This window comes from Pinus tabuliformis, chromosome 5_1 (assembly GCF_031772625.1).
Source record: "Pinus tabuliformis cultivar Carrire ecotype Pingquan chromosome 5_1, CPIR1, whole genome shotgun sequence".
NCBI classification, from domain to species: Eukaryota; Viridiplantae; Streptophyta; class Pinopsida; order Pinales; family Pinaceae; genus Pinus; species Pinus tabuliformis.
Window position 1 is genome coordinate 214,822,239 of NC_142305.1, and position 15,382 is coordinate 214,837,620.

Below are 15,382 nucleotides of genomic sequence, written 5' to 3' on the forward strand. Positions count from 1 at the left end.
ATGAAGATGCAATAGTATTAAAACTTGAACCAGTGTCAGAAGTTTTACCTGTCGAAACTATGGCAGTTATCCTCCTTTCATCACCTGAATCAGAACCTAGATCTTGTTGGACTGTTGCAATTGCCTTCTTTTCATCCTTCTCCTTAAGGAACTTTTTGGGCTTAAGTTCTGGATGAAGTTTCCAACACTTAGATTCATCATGACTGATTCTCTGGCAATGAGAACAAGTAGGTATTTCCTTCTGAACTATCATTGTTTTCTTTCTCTTTGAATTGTTCTTCCGTTTACTGTCATTGGAATATTTGATTTCCAACTCTTTAGATGATTGCGGTGAAAACTTGAATGGTATACCACCCGATTCAATATGTATGGCTTGAACACGCACTTCAGCATAATCATCAGGATTAAACATCAATAATGTATGCTGCAAATATGAATGTAAACTGCCGATGTATTTTAACAAAGTTTCACGTGTATCTAATGAAATACCAAGCACCAATGCTTTCTTTCTGAACTCCTGAGTAAACTCCTGAACACTCTACCCTTTACCTTGCTTGAAATACTTCCAATCAATAAAAACTTGTTGCATGTATCCTAAAGGATATAATTGTTTCCTAAGAGATTTTAAAAACTTAGACCATGAAGAGATGATTTTACCTTTCCGCTTTACATTTATTTGAGTTTTACTTTCCCACCAGATTAAAGTTGTTCCCCCCATTCTAAGTGTTGCTAACTGGATTTTCATTTTATCGTTAAAAATGTTATGAATACGACAATACACTTCTAACTGCTTAATCCAGTTATCTAGCTTTTCAAGATTCATTTCACCATCATAAATAGGTAACTCAAATTTTACATCAAGTTTTAAAAGAGATATTTTCTTAGGTTTCTTTTTTGTTTCAGATTCTGCACTAGAAGAAGAAGAAGATGATGATGATGATGATGGAGATGATGGAGGCGAAAGTGGTTTATCAGCCTTGCCTTTACCTTTTTCCTTCTTCGTTGTCTTTGAAGAAGAGGCTGCATTTCTCGCCTTCTTATCTTTGTATAGTTCTCCCAACATCTGATGCGTATTCAAGAATGCTTGCTAAAACTATTTCTCACTCATCTTAGTTTCAGGATTTTCACCTGCATCAGATCTTGTCATGGTCGACTTATGAGCGACTCTTCGCTTTCCAATCTTTGGATCAATCTGCTCGAGGATTCCTTCTCCATGTTGCGACTTTGACCTGGTTAACATTCACTGACAAATTCTACAAACACAACATGTTCTGATACCAAATTATTTGATCTGAAATGATCATATGTTAAAACTAAAGTAGAATTGATTATGCCAACAGTGAAATGAATGTTAACTTAAAGTGTTGAAATCGTGAGAACTGCTTGAGAAGAATGACTTTACGACAGTTGATAAAACATAAGCAAGATGCAAAACATAAGTGAAAACAAAAAATACACAGCGATACCAGACATCAAGATTGATTACGGAGTTTGTCCCTGATGGACTACGTCTCCGGGTCCGCTTTCAAGATGGGCAACCGCTTTATTAGGATTGAAACTGAAGAGGTTGATTACATAGAAATTTGACCAAATTAAATGTGCACACAGACACTTCTGGTCACTGTCATAAGATATCTCTCTAAACCAACTTTCCAACACCTATGACGGTTCCCAATTTTGACTCTGGATGCTCCTATTACACTGAAAACAAAACAACCTATATCCCTCCAGAACCTGCACATGAGACTCAAAATCACTCCTCCTTCTTCATGAACAAAAAAGGTGCTTTTAAAGGGTTGCAGATACATCCAAGGTCTTCCCAGTGAAGATTGGCATGAACTTTGAAAGTAGGAGCTGCAATTAAGTTCTCATGTTCTTGGTCTTGTCACTATTTGCCACCAAGGGACATTATACATGGTCTTTGAATTAATTTTAAAACAATCTGTAACAAAAAACCCAAATCTGGACTTTGGTTATGGCGCAACTGTCAACGGTTTGCTAACTACGCGGAGGGAAGACAACCAGCATGTGACTGTCGTGGTCTAACCGCAGGCTGCCACCTTTGTCTTGAACCTCGATGGTTTTGGCATAACCTCCGATTGTTTGATAACTGTAACTTGTTCACATGCCTGTGGTTCCCAATGCAGTTAGCACTGCGGTCAGGTGAACTCCGCCCAGTTAACTTAACATGTTGCCTATTCACATGCCTATGGTTCCCGATGCGGTTAGGGATTGTTATTTAATTTATAATGTTTTTGCATTATTTTTAATATGTTTTCAATGTAATTCAATAGCCTGGGAGGGTTTAGAACATAGGTTTAGGTATTTTAATGCATGGATTTAGGTGTTAGAACTTAGGGTAATGCACTTTTAATACATGTATTAGGTTTTAATGTATTTAATGTATGGTTTAGGTTAGGGTTTTAGACTTAGGATTGATGTTTTCTTCCATAGCTTTTAGGGCTAGGGTTTAGTCATTGGTTTTAGTCTTTACACCAAAAACTATTTACAACCATTTGTCACGAAGTGGCTTTCAAACCCACATACATATCGTCAACACAAAGCTACATTTGCGACGACAAACCTTTGTCGACAACCAAATCCTGCGAGGCGGATGACAATCACATATTGACAACCAAATCCTAGCAAAACTGACAACAACCACATGTCGACAACCAGGTTCCAAACCATATCACCATGAGAACCATTGACATCACCTCAACAACCTGAACCATAAACAACACTGTTGAAGCTGAAGACATCGGACGCTGAATGCTGACAACAAAACTAAACCCGTCTAACTGATATGAAGAGATCCTCCTGGATCACATATGGACGAAGCACATCTATGGTGAATCTAAGGAATCGAAAGCAACAACAAAAAGTGATCAATAGTGTCCATTCTATAGCCCTTCCCACCTCTCTCAGATTCACTTACTCGTCTTTTAAGACCTCAGGTTTGCTGAGATTCAAAGTGGACAAGTCCATTCACAATATAGTAGTAAGCAACTATGTCAGTGCTCTCTCCACTGAATGATTTGTTGTGCTCTTAATAAGAGCTTTGTATTAGCTATTACGATGTTGTGATGCTTGTTTCACTAATGGACCTAAAAACAACTGGATATGTCGTTTCTTGAATCAAAGGTGATTGTGGTTTGTGCACTACCTTATAGTCTCCCTTGTTAAACGATTTTACTACATTCTCGAGGAATTGAGTCTGCCAGTTTATTTGTGATACTCGCCAAGCCATGAATTTGATAGGAACCCAAATTGGAATGGTTATTCCCATAACCCACATACTTGATCTATCAACACTTCACTAACGCAAGGGGTGTTTAAAAGGTTTTTGATGAGGGAGTTGTTGTACCAACCATTGTTGTTGTGTGCCTTTCATAATCCTCATTAGAGAGTATATATTTTAGTTTAACCAAGTCTCAAGCCTAAATAGTGCCATCATTTCTTAAAATTTTCAAACTATTATTATGGAAAAGAGTACACAAAAGGTGGTATGTTGTAGTATATAAATAAGTCCAACAAGTTGTATGACCGACTCCTTGTGAACCTTACCTGCAATCTTCTTGGTAAATCATTATATGTCAATTTAAATTACATGAGAGATTAGGCGAGAAAATTAGATCGAATCTTCACAAGGGTAGCTTTGTAGCTAACTCTCCCAAGTTACGATGAACCAAAAAATATTGGTTGGTTGACACTAACACAAAAGGTTATTTTGACTACTTCTTTAGGGATTTATGATCTCAATATAAATGATTATACTTGTGAGGATATTTGTTGCATGATTCCAATCAACAATTAACAATGAATAGTCTAACCAATACTTCATTTGTTGATGGCATATGTTAGTCACACCACTACTCTCATTCAAAAGCCTCTCCACTCATGCATAAAATCACAATACCAGATTTAGGCTGGTTATATAAGCTTTACATATTTATGCTGACAAAGAAAATTTCCTCAATGTGCATCATCAAAGATAGGAGCAATAAATTCCCCTTAATAAATGTCAATTGGAGAAACCCGCCACTTTGTGTGAGTGATAGAAGAACCCTTTGTAGAAGGAATTTCAAGCGGAATCTTAGATCCTACAACTACCTTGGGACCAATATCAATGTTCCCACAGGCATTAACAACACTATGGCACATAAAGGGACTATATAGGGGTCCAAATTAATGTCTTTATTTTAATCAATTGATTGTGTTTTAAATGTCATTATTTGTTTGTGATATATGTGACCAATATTATTTGTTTGCAGGTAGAAGAAAGGGAAAAACATGTTGATTTGCATGGAGGAAGCTAGGATTTCCCACAGAGGTTGTAAATTTAGGGTTTCGGCAAGCCAGAAAGCCAAATCCATACAAGCTTCTAGAACCAATTAACAATACCAAATACATAACATCAAAAGTTCGTTGGATGCAAATGAGGCACAATAGTAGGCAAACAGGCTCACTTCAAGGCTCGAGCAACAACATTGGCATTTAATACTCTACGGTTTCCAAGAACACTCTATACTTGCCTCATGTCTTCTCTACCATAATAATTTAAAGATTTCTTATCATGATTCTAATAGCTATCCTGATATTAATTGAGCATGTATTAGTCATTAGGCATAAGAGAGCAGTGAGGAAGTTCAAGGGTCATGAGGGTAGGTGAAAGGTCACAGTAGGTGAACAATCACCTCATCTCTATAAATATACCTTCGTGCCTCATTGTATAGGGAATTTTAGCACTTGAGCTTGGACTGGCATTAGATAGTTGTTTTGTGCTTGAGAGTTAGAGGCACTCAACTCTTGGTAGCTAGTAAGGTGAACTGTGGTGAGGTTAGGGTTTTGCACTAGACAATGGTATGAGCATCCCATGTTCCATTATTGGGATTTGGTGAATTATAGGTCATTTACTTGTATTGGCAACAACATTAATAAGAATTTCTTCATTTTCGATATTGATTCCCATGCTTACTCATAGTGGTTGTATTGGTTGTCCGATATTTTCACTATACTTGTATGTGTGCTTTCATACAAGCCATATGTTATGGACTAGTTTTTAGTTGTTGCATGTGTGTTTGCTTTTGAATACGTGCTTACTTATTCCACGCCATGTCAGGGACCTATTGTAAACTAATTTTCAATTAACCTCTGGCATGTTCTTGTTCATGTATGTTTGAGGCAATTTTTGTTGAGAAATCCTTGGGGCAACATAGTTAGTGTTTCATTTAATTTAATTTTTCTTTCTTGAAACTTTATTGTGATGTTCCTTATTAATTATTCTTAGCAATTTTTATCATCAATACAAATGTCAAACAATGAAGATCACAAACACAACAAAAGAACACAAGTTGTAGGCACTCAGTCAAGGAAAACCTCTCTTTTAGGAGAAAACCCAAAAATTCTTCTTCTCTCCTTTTAGAACCAAATCAAATGAGATAACCAGGACCAAAAATAGGTTCTCCTCCCTCCAACAAGTCAGCCCTTAAGAATCTTCCTTCAAGACAAGACAAAAATCTTCCAAAAAGTCAACTCAAGTTATCCTTCCAACTCAGACTTCTGCAAATGAGCCCTCTGCAAATTTTGAAATCTTTGGCTGCTATTTCAGTCATGTACCTTTGGCCTTGTATTATTTCAGACTCCTCATACGTGTGACAAAAAATGACAAATTTTAGACCTTATTTTCTTTGCCTGAGGTTCCTCCTTCATTCATTAGAGATTAGGCTTATTCTTCTATGAATTCACACACCTTTTTCTTCTTGTGAATTGTAGATCGATCTATTCTTGCATAGGTGCAATACTAGGTTGAAGATGCCACATATATATGGTCTTCAAGGGTGGTCGAATCCCTTCAATGAGGCCGACTTGTCTTCTCTTGAGGTCGACTTGGTGGAGGAGGCACAAAATACATTTTTGACTCAATTGCAAACTTCTTTCTTGACACAAAAAGCCCAAGAAGGGTCTATGACATAATGACATGGACTTTGACACATGACACAACCCTAGAAGCACACAATGGGTGCTTAGACCTAGAAACATAATAAATAGAGCATGAAACCCATGCTTATAAGAATAAATTTCTTTGATGTTTTACAATCATTTTCTTTTTTCTTTCTTTTAAAAAGTACATATGAATTGCATCATGTCATGAGCAACAATTACGAAGATCGATACTATTGATCCTTCTCATGGCATACTTCTTCTTATTGTCGCTATGACTTTCTTGTACCTATTTCTGCAGTTTGTCAATTTTGGGTTGACTTTGTCTCATTATATAAGCATTTCATTATTTTCCTCGCTCTTACATCGTCACATTTGATAGTTAGGAGCGAAACCAACATGATGGCAGTCGGGCCTACATACTAGATGGGGTTCCTATCCCAAATATTGTGAAGAATAATTGGGACTTCACACTGAGGAGACCCCATAACTGTTGGCGGGACATCCAACACTGTCAACAAATTCAAAACTTAGACCCATACCATTCCAGGAGATAATATTCACCATTTCTTATGAGATTCACAAGACCCCTCTTGACATGGTATTTCACTTCTTTCAGTTTTTTGACTTGGTACTATAACCAAAACTTTATAGGATGTTTTGCTTGCCCAAATTACCCCTTTTTGTAGATTTTTCGCTAGATTCTCTATTCGAGGGATGACCCTTCACTTATAATGATTTGAAGTAGAATCTTTGCTTGAGTCATAAAATGATTGATGACTCTTTGGATGTATAGATTGGGGGGGGGGATTAAGGAGGAATACATAATGAAGGGGGGGGGGAGGAGGATGAAATGGTTGTTGCATAGGCGACAAGGTTTCCAGCTTTAGCCCTTGGCTGAGAAGAATATTTAGGGTCTTCAAGATCCATCAGGGCTCTAAAACTATTATGAATTTGAGTCAATATAAGTTATTTGTCCCTTGGTTTGACGCATCCCTAGGTTTTTCTTTTTCACCAATTATTTCTTCATTTCCTTGAATTGAAGGAGAGGGATCTTGTAGTTTTGGATGGACTTTAGGCAGTTCATGTAGCGGGTTCTTGTTGAGGATTTTTTTCTTGAGACATGGGAGGAGCTTGAGTTGCATTTCACTGTCTATTATTTCCCTATCTCCACTTTTCTATCTACCATTTATCTATGTTCACTAGAGCATCCTTTTTTGAAGGGGAAAATTTAAGGCATGATTTGGAAAAATGCCTATACTCGGGAAAATGACAACATTTAAATATATGTTATTCATAATCTATGTGTTGGATATGCTTCCAATCCCCAAGAGTTAACTGCACAACCGATCCAAGTGGATATTAGTGACCACTTGCCTATTCCACTTGGACCCCCAACAATGTTTCTTATCAGTTTCCTATTTTTCAGTATAATTTCTTATTTTAATAGTTTTCTATTTTTGGCAGTTTTCGGGTCTTGAACTTCGAGAGCCTTTTTGAGGCTCTAAACAACATTTTATGGGGAAACGAGTGAATGTAAGTCAAATACTACATTTGAAGTGGAAGGTTGTTTTCTTCGGATAAACATTTCTAACAAGCTATCATGTGCACCAAATGAAGATCGTATGCCAATGCTATGACCTCGGGAAGTTGACGTTATAGCTAACCCCATTGGGGCCCATAAGCTTTTGGTGCTTCATCTCCTAGGTTTAGGTTTTTGGATGCTTAAGGTTTCTCATTGTTTCTTCATGATACAAAAACCTTTGAGCCTCATTGTAACACAATTCATAAGACATGTAGCTGTCATATCTCTTCTCAGAGATAAGTTGCCACTACTCGAGCTAACTTACTTTCATTTTGCATGTAAACAATTTTCAACATTTTATATTTAATAATTGAAGTCCAGTTTCTCTGTGTCTTTGTATTTTTGTCTTAATTTGTATTTCATTTCGTTCTGTCACAAATCTGGATTAACAACTTTTGGCAAACCCTTTTTTAAGACTACTTCTGCACAAGCTTGAACACAAGAGAATATCTGCTCTTTAGGAATTTCATAGTCTATGTAGCTACCCAGAGCATTACCAATGGATTTCAAGGATCGATCATTCCAAGAGTGAAGAAGGAGATGAGGAAGAGGTGCTTAGACCGGAACAACTAAGGGGATATCATTTTATGGATTGAAATATGGGGTCCAACAATTCAAATACATATCTTGATCTCCATGAAAATATGATTTACTCTGAAAGATCATATTTTGATCCTCCTTATCTCGAAAGAGAAAAGTGAAGTATCCGTACCCACAAAATTGAAAAGAGATTTTGCCCTGAACTAAGGGTTCCTAATATTTTTGGACCCATATTGCCATAGCTTTGGGAGATGGCCATAATCCAGTGAATTGCTTGATCATAACCTTATTTTCCATTTGATAGGACTTTGAAGGCAAAGGAATAACTAAAAGTTCATCAATATTCTCGACAAAGTGAGGGTGAGCTCGTTTTTTTGTTTTGTCCAGGGAAGCTACGAGTGCTTGAAATGCTAGAATGTTAGGATTTCGATGCGAAGGAGAACCTCCTCCCTTTGCGACAAACACTACCATGACTGAAAGGAGTAACCAAGAGTATGCAACAGCTAGGGTTTAAGTAAAAGAGCACAAAGCAGATCTAAAACTCAAATATAACAATACTTAAATAAGATATCTACTTTGTGAGAGCATTATTAAAAACCATACAAACATAATATAAAAGAAATACAAAAAATATAAAAAATGATATTATTATTATTAATGAATTTTAAAATACTTGTTCAAAAGAACTTGAAATAATATGAGCGTTGTTCTTGTGAGGCTGGAAGGATAGGTGTCCCGTTGGAGTTTGGGATCCCGACTCCAGTTCGGGTGGTCTCCAAATGTCTTGGCCTTAGGCTGAACTATGAGTTCCTGATATATGTGGCTTGTGGGCTATTGCATATATCTAGGGAGGTTGCTAGTTTAGTATAAAAGAATTTTGTTGAAAAAAATATTATCCTTATTCTCCAAGATGATTTCCTCCTTTATCCCCCAATGGTCGAGCCAAGACTGGATATCCTTATGCTGCCCTTACTTGAACGAGAGATGGGGGTTTTGGCTAGAGTTAGAAGCAATTTAGGCAACCTCTTGACTTCCATATTGGAAAGCTCCTTTCTACACATTAGGTACCTAAACATAACTATACTTTCAATGGGAGAAAGACAAGCTTCAATCAAGAAAATAAAGTAAAAAATATTTATTATTATTATATGGTTGATAAATTAATTATTGTAATCTTGTCTTTTATTTATATAAAAGCACACTTACAATATAATAATTACTTTAAAAATTAACAATATAACTTAAAAAATTTAACAATATAATTTAAATAGATTTTTAAAATTCAAAACCATAGAAAATAGTTAAAAATTATTATTATTATTTTAATTATAATAATTTGAATATTAAAATCTATAAAACATGGGTATTTTTCTAATTTTTTAAGTTGAAAAAACACAATTTTTAACTATTATATAAATGTTTTTATAAAACATTTCTAACTACTATATAAATAGGATTTTGAATTGAAGAGGTTTTGGATTGAAAATATAGATGATATAAAGACTTTCACCAAAAGGTTTTGAATTGATTCATTGACATTAAATGGGAATACTAACACTTTTAGAATAACACCTCACTCCACCTCTACCCCATAATGCTCCTCCCTAAATACACATATAATGCTCCGGTGAAGGACGGTAATGTCATTCACACTGCGTCACACACGAGCAAATTTGTCTGAATGCCCGGAATAAACCATGCCACTCGAATGTTCATTCTTCTAACAAAGAAAGCACTGGAGCTCCTCAAGTCATATATATATTTTTTTCTCCTCCTTTTAACCATGTTATCATATTCTTGATTGAGGAGTTAGCAGGGTTTTGGGTTTTAGACCGTATCCAAAACCCAAGACAAACTTCATCATGAAATGAAAGAATGGCATCATAACTCACACGTACATACATGTTTGCATCTGCATTTGCTCCTTGGAAAATACAGTACCTACTTCACAACACTACACTCAGGAAATGCAGGACTCTGGTTATGAAAATAGCTAAGAGAGGTGGCGCTTATTCTGTAGCAGGAGAGGAACAAGTTTCACGAGAAGAAGAAAAAGAAGAGGAGGAAGACAGAAAATTAGTAGAAGTACTTCACGGAGCTCTCCTCAAGGACAAAAATATGCTAATGGCTGCTTCTTCTATCAATTTGCCTCCATTAAAAGCACATCAAATTGACCAAATTTTGATTAGATTAGGGAGGAATACAGGGTTGGCGCTCTTATTCTACAAAAAGGTAGAACAGCAACAGGGATTCCGGCATACCCTCTTCTCTGTTTTGACAATCGCTCACATACTTGCTCGTGCCAGGAGGTTCCGCGAATTGAGTACCATCCTGAAGCAAGCCCTACTTGACAAAGGTATACCAATTTCAAATTCCTAAATTTTACAGAAATTGTTCTGATTCTATCTTTAAGTTCCTTTTTTCCTCTGGTTTGAAACAGCATTAATATGCCTGTGTATTTTGTAACTGTTTTTTTCTCCTTCCCTTTTCATAAGAGAGTACTGATTCAATTTTTTTGTAGGATATTATTCTGCCCCTTCTGTTTGTGAGTTCTTCCGCAATGCATTCAGAAATTGGGAAACAAGTTCATCAGTGCTTGACGTGATGGTGAATATTTATTCTCAAGCTGGGTTTACCAGGGATGCTATTTTTATCCTTTGTTGCATGAAAGATCTCGGATTTAGAGCCCGAGTTCGGTCATATAATGCAGTTCTCAGCAAACTAGACTGCATAGACACAGTCTGTGACATCTTCGAGGAGATGCAGCGATGTAACATTTGTCCAGATATTTATACATATACTATTATTATTTATCATTTTTGTAAGCATCAGAAGTTGCAAGAAGCTATCGAAATATTACCTAGAATGGAAGAAAATGGTTCTCAACCTAATGTTGTTACGTACAATACAATTATGAGTGCACTCTGCAAAAATGGACACTTACAAACTGCAAAGGATTTATTTGAAGGGATGCGTCAAGGAGGATTACTTCCTGACCGATTTAGCTACAATATCATGATCGATGGGTATTCTAAAGCAGGCAATATGTGGGATTCTTTTAAGATTTCCGAGGAAATGGTGGAAAATTGTATTAAACCTGATATAGTTACATACAATGTACTTATTAATGGATTTTGTCTACAAGGTAGAATGCAGGAATCGAATAAGCTTTTAGAAGAAATGCTGGCTAAAAACCTGTGCCCTAACCATATTACTTATACCACTCTCATGAGTGGGTACTGCAGCATTGGTAACGTAGAAGAGGCTCTCCGGTTGAGCAAGGAAATGATTAAAAAGGGGCTCAAACTTAATTTGATAACTTATACCACACTTATGAATAGTCTGTGCAAAAATGGGAGGCCAACTGAAGCAGAGCACTTATTTCGTAAAATGGAACATATGGGTTTGGTTCCGGATGTAATCAGCTACACTACTTTGATCAATGGGTACTGCAATGAAGGGAATATGTTCAAGCTCAGCGAGTTACACAAAGAAATGATACAAAGAGGCATTGTACCTACTCTTGTCACTTACAGAGCAATCATTAATGGGTTCTGCAGGGAGGGAAGCCTGATGGAAGCAAGACAACAATTGGATCATTTGGTGAAACATGGATTTATTCCGGACAATACCATCTATAATGCACTGATTGATGCTTACTTTAAGAAAGGGAATGCAGACGAAGCTTTGAGGCTGTATGATAATATGGTCAATAGTGGTATTATGCCCAGTATTATCACATACAATTCTCTTATCAATGGGCTTTGCAAAATTCGAAGATTGCAAGAAGCAAAGGAGTTGTTGAATGAACTCTCAGTCAAGGGTTTGGCTCCCAATGAAATTACTTATAGTACTCTGATAGATGCTCATTGCAATGCAGGTAACATGAAGGATGCTTTCACTTTACTTGATGAAATGGGGCGAAAAGGTCTCATGCCTAATCTTATTACTTACACTATAGTCATGAAAGGACTCTGCAAGACAGGTAAGGTGCAATATGCTAAGGATCTCTTGGATGAAATGCTGAAAAAGGATATTGTGCCTGATCATGTAGTATACAGTACACTTATAGATGGATATTGTCAAGAGGGCAATATTGGGATGGCCTTTGAATTACGTGATCAGATGTTGCAGAAAAATATTCAGCCTACTCTTGCTACATATAACTCACTCATCAATGGACTTTGCAAAAACGGCAGATTGCAAGAAGCGAAGCAGCTCATGGATGACATTACACAAAGGGGTTGGAATTGAATGAAGCAACATACTAAGTGCTCTTGGTTCTCATTGCTGCAAGCACACTAATCTATATGAGGTTTTTGGATAGTTGAAGAAAACATTGAAACGGTAAATGATGCCACTGTGCTATTCACTAATGAATGGCATCTGCAAAAGAGAGCAGGTAAAGGAAGAAAAGGATCTCTCGAATTATATCTTGGAAGTTGTATTGACCCGATTGAACAGATTAGGAGACACTAATGAGAGGGTCCTGCCAAGAAGGCAATGTGGATCTACTCGCTGAAGCAATTCAAAATGGTTTTTATCCCAATAAAGAATTGTAACATGGACCAATCACAAGAAGCAGAGAAGGCTATTGAATAACCTATTCAAGAATTTGAACTCGAGTGAAGCAACCCAAAGGAGGCTGATGCTTGCTGTTAAACATGCAGATGAGGTCAGCTCTTTTCTGTAAGTATATAACTTATATTACAGGCGTTCAATTGCATCACTTCATTTTCTGTTTTCTTGCTTTGTGATATTTATGTTTCCAAGTACCAATCTCGTAGAAACACATAAAGATATTAGCACTAGTAACTAACTAAGAATGCTGACACTAGGACTTTACTGACTTATGTAACTAAGAATGGACAATTCAGTGAAAGGATAAATTCATGACTGACTATAATCAAATATTATGATCACATACCCAGATATATTACCGTAACTGAATTTCAGTTCAACACTTTGTGAATTTTTGCGTGAATAGCTTTTGGATTTACAGTGTTAGTGTTATTTTTGTCAACATTTAGGACCTGCAGTATGCAGTCCTTCTCCAGGACCACACAAGAAAAGAGAAATATAGATCGTTTAAACCTTAACCAAAATAATAATTGCTAAGAAAGGTCACCAACACAAAACACAAATATAGAAAGGAATCCTGAAAGGCTAAATTTTGTTTAGGTGGGCTTAGAAGATTTTAAACTAAAAGGCCACAAATTTAAAGAACAACAAAAAAAAGGGGAAAAAAGATATAATGAAGAAGACAAAAGACAAAAGACAAATCAAAAAAGAAGGGGAAAATAAAATTATATAAATAAAAATATACACATAAACTAATCTAAGGCAACTAGGAAGTAGGAATAAAAACAAAGAAGAAAACTTTTGTGAATACATATTAGGAAAGAAAGAAACAAAACAAATTCAATTGAGCTTGTAAGTGCCACTGTGTTTTGTACGGAAGACTTTCGAAGGCCAGATTGATAGCATCCTGAAAATCCTACATTGGCATTCCTTGCTAGTGTAGATTATGAACAAGAGTCCTTAGCATATTGGGCCCCTTTTCAGAAAGTGGGATGGGAGGCCTTAGACAAAACTGCATCGTAGATTTGATTTAAATCAAAGTCACATGACCTGTGTTGAGAATGGGTAGCATCAGGAGGTACTCCCACATGCTCTGGGTGCTAGGCTTGTGAGAGAGAAACACTCATAAAGAGTGATTTTATGAGTGTGTGGGCTTTGCACCCAAGTTGTGGGTTTTGTATCCATAGTGAGTGGGCTTTGTACCCAAGGAAAACATTTAATATTTTAATTTAATGTTGAGTTTGGTGTTGGAGGTTTTTTTATGGACAAGGGGGCTACCAAAGGGACCAATGGTCAAGTATAAATAAGAGGCCAATGGAAAGGCATAAGGAGCAACGCATATAGACAAGGAGTGATGGATTCTTCTTGATTGAGCACTGAAATTGATTAAGGAAGCCACAGACCTGCAACTATGGCAGAAAGGGTTTTGGAGGGCATCTTCTTCTATGGTGAATTAGGGGCCAGGGCCAAGGTTTGTCTTTTGTTTTGGGCTGCTTGCAGGTAAAGGAAAAAGGGTTTTGGTTGTGAGACAACCTACAGCAAGGAAGGCTGATTGGTTGTAGGAAAGAAAGGAGAGGGGCTTGTGCAAGGAAACCAGTCAAAAGGACTCGGTGGATTGTGTAGGTGATCCGCAGCACAAAGGAGGGTAGGCCAAGGCCTACACAGGGCATCCGAAGGAAGTTTGAGGGAGGTTCAAACTCTGTGGAAGGGTTGGACTGTGGTCTGGTAAAGGCCGCAGCCTGTAGGGTACCCACAGTGGTATTTTGAGGGAGGTCCAGGCTTGGGAAGTAGGGTGGACTCACTTGTATTGGTAGACTGTAGCTATAGGAGTTTGGTAAAGAAAGATAACTGGCTATTCGAGGCCTATACAATGCTGTTTGTGGCAGGCCGTGGGATTGTCGAGGGCTACCAGGAGGGGAGACCCAAGTTTGGTGATAAATTACAATGCTAAGGTTGTCAAGTGGGCATAGAGCCTGTTGTTGAGCTGACTATGAGCCTAAAGGGAGTTGGCTGGGCAGTTTAAGGAGGGAAAGGTGTAGTTTGTGTGCTACAGTATGTGGCTGTAAGTCTCTGTGGTCAAAGGACTGCCATAGTATTGATATATGCGTAGAGAGGGCTTAGAGAATAAAGCCTCAGCCCTAGATGTTATGTCAAAGGGTTTGACATTGTATGTGGGCATTTTCTAGGGATTGTAAAGGGCCATTATCCCTGGTACAAGAGCCCTAAGGATTGTTGTTAAAGGAATTATAAGAAATCATATTTGGGCATTAAATTATGTGTATTATGCATGATCTAATTGTTGGTATATTCTGTTCTGCAAAAGTTGTTTTTTAAAGTTAGCCATTTCATGTGTTTATGTTTTATGCTGTGTGAAACTGCCAACACATAGACCAGACCTGGGGTGCATGAAATTCTAACATGGTATCAGAGCTACTTTGAAGAGCAGTTGGGTCAGAATTGTGTACAGGTGGCAGCTCTGAGAGGGAGTTGAGTTGCCTTGCTATTAAAGGAGGGACAGCTGGTCTCTTGGATATCTGGGTAAGAATCCAACAGAGAAAATGGTTTCTGTCTTGAGGTTTGAGGACTAGCTGGAAGGGATATCCAACTACAATTTGTGGAAGGAAAGAATCAAGGTAGTACTGTTGGTGAATGATATGTGAGATTATGCCAACACCCAGATCAAGGCGCCAACTGATACGATAGATTTGGTTTCGTATAACAAAGCTGATGCGA

The 15,382-nt window shown here is 37.2% G+C and overlaps 1 protein-coding gene across 1 annotated transcript; it reads left to right on the forward strand.

The window, feature by feature from the left end:
* Nucleotides 1–9,695: 9,695 nt before the first annotated feature.
* Nucleotides 9,696–12,640, forward strand: LOC149164162 (uncharacterized). The gene is made up of 2 exons (XM_089431979.1): nt 9,696–10,424; nt 10,590–12,640. Exons 1-2 carry the CDS (start codon nt 9,971–9,973, stop codon nt 12,320–12,322), a joined length of 2,187 nt encoding a protein of 728 aa, XP_089288105.1. The 5' UTR covers nt 9,696–9,970; the 3' UTR covers nt 12,323–12,640.
* Nucleotides 12,641–15,382: the final 2,742 nt, after the last annotated feature.